Source organism: Thermothelomyces heterothallicus (assembly GCF_042370625.1).
Source record: "Thermothelomyces heterothallicus CBS 202.75 unplaced genomic scaffold P884_scaffold_10, whole genome shotgun sequence".
Lineage (NCBI taxonomy): Eukaryota > Fungi > Ascomycota > Sordariomycetes > Sordariales > Chaetomiaceae > Thermothelomyces > Thermothelomyces heterothallicus.
Window position 1 is genome coordinate 289,762 of NW_027192571.1, and position 7,479 is coordinate 297,240.

The following is a 7,479-nucleotide window of genomic DNA, read 5'->3' on the forward strand; positions in this document are numbered from 1 at the left end:
GAAACGCCAGGTATTCCGTACATACCCGAACAAAACAGTAATGCAAATGTTTGCGAGTTAGTTATCTGGTAACGCAGCTGGCTGGTTACCACTTTCGCTTCATCCCTGGGCTTCTCTTGCTGCTGGGGTTGTAGGTCTCCTCCCCAGGCTTTTCTGTAGCTTCGTTAAGTTAGTTGCCTAAGGAGGAGCTGGTGGTCAAATTGCTGCGCAGCAATGTTCTTTCCTTTGTATGAGGCAGCGGGAGCACCTTCGATATTGTTTCGTCGGGCTTAGGTAATTCAACTTTTGTTCAACTTGCATTCCGGGTTTCGCTCTTTCAATTGTCGCTCTCTTGTTGCTCCCGGGTGGGAACCATCAGGCGAGGGGTCAAATTGGAGAAATCGGGTTCGGCAACAAATAAAAGAGAAAAAAAAAAAAAAAAGAAAAGAAAAAGAAAAGAAAACATGGCAACGCCCTCCTTGGACGACTTTCTACGGCCGCTTGCTGTCGACCTCGAAACCGTGCTGAAACTGTCTCGCGAGCTAGAGTCTACCTTTGGTCAACTCTCTGCCGAGTCTTCGGACCAGTTCCTGCCCACGCCGATCTCCGAATCCGTCTTGCGCCCTGCGACAAGAGACCAAGGCCGGTACGTTTACCGAGATTTGCATGCGCACTTGCACTCAACCTGACATGCCACAGATTCCTCGCCATAGACATGTAAGACTCGTTGGCCCTCATGCACTGCTCGATTGCGGGATTCCCACTGATCTCCCTAGCGGCGGATCGAACTTGCGTGTTGGCTTCGTTGAGCTGCTCGGCCAGAATGAGCCAAACGGGGCGGCCAGACTGCTGAACCGTCTCCTTGAGCAGTCTTGGCCCATCCAGGAACATTTGAAGAATCAAAACTCGGAAGGTTTATTTTCGTGGATAGGCAGCCATGTTGCCGAAGTGGTGCGCAACGGCTGTGAGACCTTGGGCCTCAGCCGCGAAGCAGAGCTCCCCATGGGGGTGACTTTCAGCTTTCCGATGCAGCAAAGGTCCCTTTCTGAGGCGATTCTCATGCCCATGGGCAAGGGGTTTGCGATCACGTCAGATCTGGATCTGGGCGGGCACCTGGCGGCCGGGTACCAGAAGCACAGAACAGCAGACATGCCGCCCGTCAAGGTCGCAGCCATTGCCAACGACGCCGTGGCCACACTTGTGTCTTTTATTTACCAATTTCCGGCTCGGGTTAACCAGAAGGCCGCCATGGCTCTCATCGTTGGCACGGGTTGCAATGCTACGCTTCCGCTACTGTTGAGCAGCTTACACGAGAGCAAACGGCCTTCTGCGATTAGTGTTCGCCCCGGCCAGGAGGCTGCTGACGTCAAGATCGCCGTCAATACGGAATGGAGCATCAGGGGCTCGGCACCGCCACTGCGGCAACTCGGCCTTATCAGCAAGTGGGACACAGAGCTTGACAATGCCGGCGAGGTGCCCGGATTCCAACCCCTCGAGTATATGACGGCCGGGAGATACTTGGGTGAACTGGCGCGCATCGTGTTTCTTGACTACTTCCAAACCGTTCTGGGGCTGCCAGCCCAACTCCTGCCCAGCAAGTTACATGAGAGATTCGGCCTTTCTACCACTTTCATGAGTCACCTCCACCCCGAAAGCAAAAAGGGCCCGATGCTTCAACAACTAGAGAGAGAGTTTGCTCCAGAAGACGCATCGTTCTGCTGGACGACAGAGCTGGCAAACGTTCTCTACCGCATCGCAAAGGCGATTGAGCTACGGGCAGCCGCCATTGTCGCCGCCTCGACTGTGGGGCTCTTGCGATGTGCTCAAGAGCTGCCACAGCCAGGTGTTGAGAGAACCACGCTTGCTGTTGGCTACACGGGCGGTTGCATCCAGCATTTCCAGGACTATCTGGGGGATACACAGCGGTTCATCGATGAGATCATTAATCACGAGTTCGGCCCCCAACCACGGGTTCGGGTCGTCCTGACTCCCTGCCACGATGGTGGCATCACCGGAGCTGGCATCTTGGTGCCCGCTGCCTTGGCAAGTCGCAGCACATAGTTAGGATCCAAGCACCGTTACCTGCAGTACACTACATACGCAGTGGGCTTCTACATACCTGTATGTATGTACATACACGCGATCAGGGGAGGCGCTGTTCGCTAAAACGAAACAAGTAATGACAGACCCGCTGGAAATGAATGCTTGCCCGCCTAGCGCCCTGCGCGCGATCCCTTCGGATATTTCTTACAAATACGACTTTTTGAGGGTGTGAGTGGCACTACACTAGTCACTGTAAAGGAACCGCCGTGTAGCATTCGGGGGCTATTGGGTCAGCAGGCCGAGAATGTCGTGCTGCAACCTGCAGGTTGGACCGCCGTCGCCCAGATGCGGAGCCAAGAGAGAGATTGCCGCGATTGGCGACATCCGGTGCAGGGATCCCGACGATTCGGCTCTTTCCCGCAAACAAAAGAGGCAACCAGGCACAGACCGAGCATCGGAGTGATGCATTTAAAGTTAACGGGTGTGCATGTCTCGGAGCCATGGGAGGGTTCCTGGCGCTTCGGCGGATATACCGGGTTTCATGCCCCCGCGGTCTTTTCGCGCCATAGTGTAGAACATTCCTCCGCTGCATTGCTGGATGAGACAAACATAACACGACAAAACCAGTAGTGGCGGCCGAAACGACGCAAACCACCCACCCGGGTTCCATGTCTGGCTCCGAGCCCACTTCCACCCCTAACCGCCTTCAACCCTCCCGGCCGCGATCCGCAGCGGATGGGGACGACGATGAAGGCAACAGCGGAGACATAGGTCCCAACCAGCTGGACGTGATGCTTTCACGTTCAGTCCAGTCCGCCGCGCCGTTGCTGGAACCCGAATCCTTTCAGCATAGCGTGCTCCGCAACACGCGGGCCCGAAGCCGGAGCCGGAGCCGGAGCCGGACCCGGCGCCAGCCTAGCACAAACGGTACGGCGGTTGCTACATGGAAACCGCCGGGAAGTGGAGCTGCGCCGGGCGAGGAGACTCCCCTCCTGCAGAACACAACCACGGCGGCGCTCGACGGGACGGCCAAGAGCGATAACCCCTACCTTGGCGGCGTCTCGGTCACCCGTTTCTGGCTGCTCTTTCTCCAGATCAACGCCAGCTACTTCATCGCCTGCTTCGACAGCACCATCATGGCGTCGAGCCATCCCGTCATCACCTCGTACTTTGGGAGCAGCAACTCGGCCTCGTGGCTGTCGACCGCGTTTCTGCTGACCTCGACCAGCTTCCAGCCGGTCCTCGGCGGCTTCTCGGATGCCGTCGGGCGGAAGGGGCCGTATGTGATCACCATGGTGGTGTTCCTGTTCGCGACCCTGTGGTGCGCCTTGGCGCAGAGCATGACAAGCTTTATCGTCGCCCGGGCGTTCTGCGGCCTTGGGGCGGGGGGCGTGACGACGCTGGGAAGTATCATTGTGAGCGACGTCGTGCCCATCGAGTGAGTGCTCCGTCTTCCCGGGATCCTCGTTGGCGTGTCGAAGGGTTAGGTTGCTGATCCCGGAACAGGATTCGCGGCGCCTTTCAGTCGTATATAAACATCACGTATGGCCTCGCGTCCATGTTGGGTGCGGCCCTGGGTGGCGCCATGGCCGACTACCTGGGCTGGCGCTGGGAATTCGGAGTGCAGGTGCCGGCGATTGTGCTCTGTCTCATCGTCGCCGTTCTTGTGGTCCCGAGCGATCTCGGCCTGGGCGGGAGGGAGAAGCAGACGTTGCGCGAGGCCATGCGGACGTTCGACTTTAAGGGGTCCGTCCTCATGTCTAGCTCCGTGACGTTCCTCATCTTGGGCCTGGTAGTCCTTCCCCCTCAAACTCCGACGTAAGGCTTGTTCTGTCTCTAACCAAGTTTAGAACCTCGGCGGAAACGTCCTACCCTGGTCTCATCCCTTCGTGATTGCCTCGCTCGCCGCCTTTGTCTTGTTCTTCCCGCTCTTTCTGTTTGTCGAGAAGCGCGCCGTCAAACCCATCATGCCGCTTCACCTCATCCTCAAGTCTCCACAGGCGAACTTGATTTTCTCCAACCACATCGGCGCCTTCCTCTCCAACGCCACGCTGTTCAACGTGTAAGCAACTAACGGACCCTCGCTAATTACCCTTCCCCCCCCCTTTTCAACATCGCTTCCCCCCAGGTCGGTGACCTCTCCCCCGCCCTAACATGACATTTCTGGGACACAGGCCCCTCTACTTCCAAGGCGTTCTCCTCACGAGCGCGACCACATCGGGCTTTCGCCTGGTCGTCTCCTCGGCCGTCGCGTCGGCGGCGGGCACCGCCACCGGCTTCCTCATCAGCTACACGCGCCGGCTCAAGTGGCCGCTCGTGCTCGGCACCTCGCTCAGCGTGGCCGGCGCCCTCTGCCTGACGTCCATGCAGCGCGGCTGGCCCGCGCTCCTGTACATCCTCTGCCTCCTGCCGGGCGCGGCCGGCGCCGGGTTCCAGTTCCCGGGCACCTTCATGGCCGTGCTGGCGGCGTCGGAGCAGCGCGAGCAGGCCGTCGTGACGGGCACGCTGATCCTGTGGCGCAGCCTGGGCCAGGTCCTCGGCGTCGCGTGCAGCTCGCTGGTGGTGCAGAACGCGCTGTGGTACTACCTCGAGGCCCTGGTCGCCCCAGGCCCGGACAAGGAAAGGGTCGTGGCCAGGGCGAGGAAGTCGGTCGAGGCGATCCGGGAGCTGCCCCTCGAGTTCCGCGAGCCGGTCGTGAGGAGCTACGAGGCGGCCCTGAGGGTCACGTTTGGGTGTTGTGCGGCGCTGGCGGTCGTCGGGTCGTTGCTCGTCTTGCCGGTGAGGTTGCCGCGGTTGGGCAAGAGGTGAAGAAGGGAAGGGGGGGGTGGGAAGGGAGATATGGGTTCACACACAGACAGTATGACAAGCATGAAAAACGACATCCAGATGTTCTCCGCATGCTGCGATCGGCTTGCTCCGAGACGCTAGTGTAGACTAACACTAGTGAAGGACAGATTAGCTCGTTGTGGAAGCAGAGACAGTCTGTGTATGTAGTGTAATCCGTACTGGACAGCCCTCGAACCGTTCGAGAGGTTCGCTACACTAAGGAAGGGCGGTCTTGGCCTCCGGGGGAAATATCCCGGCCACGTGGAGCCAGCCTGAACAGGCAACCCCGAACAGGAAACTCAACCGGAATCAAACACGAATTGCCAGAATTGCGAATCCACTGTGGCCGATCAGACAACCCCCCTGCAGGCACGCTAGTGTAATCCGTAATCCGTAGTCACGCCCTGCAACCCAAGAACATGAAATCGCGTCTGTGCGCGCCTCAAGAGCCCCGCCCAATTCTCCAATCACAACAGGCTCCGGCGACTGGCAGAGAGCAACAGAAAACACCAGCCCCGCAAACAGCAACCATCGTCGCCATGAACGACGACTGGACACCGCCAATCCCTGCAGGCTACAACGATGCCAACCGGGCCTTCATCCAGGCCCTCATGGCCCGGGGCACGCTGACCTTCCGCGAGGGGCAGAAGGTGCTCGCGGCGATCAAATCCGCCGTCGAGCGCCGCGGCGGCGGCGGCGGCGGCGGCGGCGGGGACGACGACGTGGCCCCGGAGTCCATCACCATGGCCGAGTTCGAGAACTTTGTGCGCACCGCCCGCGAGGCCGTCGAGCCGCTCGACTACGACATCCGCAACATGCGCGACCAGGTCCGCGGCGGCGAGCGCGTCTGGGCCTTCGTCAACGCCCACAGCGACCCGGCCACCCAGCTCGGCACCGCCCGCTCCCCCGAGGAGGTCGCCTACGTCAAGCGCCTCCTCGACGCCATGTTCGACCACCACAACACCCCGCGCCTCGAGGTCATGGCCGTCGACGAGGGCCAGGCGCTGCGCGTGTCGCGGCCGGCCCGGGGCCCCGCCGCCCGCGACAGCAACGCCAACACCAACGGGGGGATGGGTGGTGGTGCGGAGGAGGAGGACGACGACGACAACGACGGCGGTCCCGGAGACGGCAGCACAACCGCCGCCGCCGCTTCCGCTTCGAGGGGACTGAAGCACTCCGAGGTGCTCTCGCTGCTGTCGAGCCTCGTGGCCGAGGGGTGGCTGGACAAGTCGCGCGACGGCTTCTACAGCCTGACGCCGCGGGCGCTGATGGAGCTGTGGTCGTGGCTGGTGGCCACGTACAACGACCCGGACGCCGAGTCCGAGTGGCAGCGCATCAAGTTCTGCGAGGCCTGCAAGGAGATCGTCACGTACGGCCAGCGCTGCAACGAGCCCGACTGCACCATCCGGCTGCACGACATCTGCGAGGACGCGTTCTGGCGCACCAGGGCCGGCGACAGGAAGTGCCCCAAGTGCGGCACCCCATGGGAGGGCAATCACTTCGTCGGCGAGCGGGCCGTCACCTCCCGATCCGGCTTCCAAAGGGGTCGCGGGAGAAGGCGGAGACAGAGCGAAGCGGCCGAGGTCGCCCACGACAACGGGGGTGTGGAAGAAGAAGGCGGGGAATGACGGGACCGATTTCTATGTAACATCTCCATCAAAATTCTTTTTTTTTTTTTTTTTTGATCCAATGATACCCGGCAGTTAACAGTAAATCCTTTTTTTTACACAACTTACTTGCACTAGCCACACTCAAAGCAAGACGACATGGGAATCCCAGTCCCGATGACATCACCATGGCGCTGTCAATGTGGCGCAGCATGAACTTGGCATGTCTGAGGCCTCTCGTGATTAGCTGATCCGGACTTTGCTTAACGCTCTATTCCTCTAGTACGGCCGGGTACGATATATCGGTAGTACCGTCCTAAGCTTCTAGCTCTTCCGTCATCTCGTCACACGCGCTATATTCTTCTACAGAAGGTATTCCTCCACTAGATTTAGCAGCTCCCCTACTCTCCCTAGCATCTAGTTAGCTAGCTAGCGACTAGGAAGGCCCTAATTCAAACCCTCCTACTTCCTAGTAGACATCCCCTTTACTAGCCGGCACGGGGCAAGCTACCGAGGGCTTAGGCATATATTTAGGGGTCAAAAGTCTTTTAAAGCTCTCTATCTATTTGGTAAGTTCTTCTGTTATTTGCGTCTCTACTATAGGAGTCTCTAATTACTTACTTATAGGCTATATATTAGAGAGCTCCCTTACCCCTAAGTCTTAACCCTATTAGAGAGGTTAGTCTACCGCTAGACTCTCTTACGATAGAGGTAGCCAAGCTATAGTAATAGAGTCTTCTATTAGTTAGCAGGTCTATAGTATCACTTCCTAGAGAAACTTACTATCCTAGGAATCTTTGTCAAGATTAAATTAATTGACTTCCTAGCTTGCTACTACTAGTGACAACTCTATTAGCTATTCTTTATCTAGGTAGTAGAAAGTCTTCTTATTAAAGTGAATATTATAAGTTATAATAATCTTATTAAGCTTAGGTATCTAAATATAATAGATATTAGATATATAATATTCCATAAGATACCCTATTAGCTTATATAATAGTACCTTAAAGTCCTTTATATATAA

At 57.7% G+C, this 7,479-nt stretch overlaps 2 protein-coding genes across 2 annotated transcripts; both read left to right on the forward strand.

Moving 5' to 3' along the window:
* Positions 1-443: 443 nt before the first annotated feature.
* P884DRAFT_199753 (uncharacterized protein) lies at positions 444-4,830 on the forward strand (the record flags this gene model as incomplete). The annotated part of the gene is made up of 7 exons (XM_069438249.1): positions 444-625; positions 679-696; positions 915-2,026; positions 2,650-3,437; positions 3,650-3,814; positions 4,014-4,084; positions 4,197-4,830. 7 exons carry the CDS (start codon positions 444-446, stop codon positions 4,828-4,830), a joined length of 2,970 nt encoding a protein of 989 aa, XP_069297815.1.
* Positions 4,831-5,387: 557 nt separating this feature from the next.
* P884DRAFT_199807 (Nse1 non-SMC component of SMC5-6 complex-domain-containing protein) lies at positions 5,388-6,476 on the forward strand (the record flags this gene model as incomplete). Its single annotated transcript, XM_069438254.1, has 1 exon — positions 5,388-6,476. One exon carries the CDS (start codon positions 5,388-5,390, stop codon positions 6,474-6,476), a length of 1,089 nt encoding a protein of 362 aa, XP_069297816.1.
* Between the last annotated feature and the right edge of the window lie 1,003 nt (positions 6,477-7,479).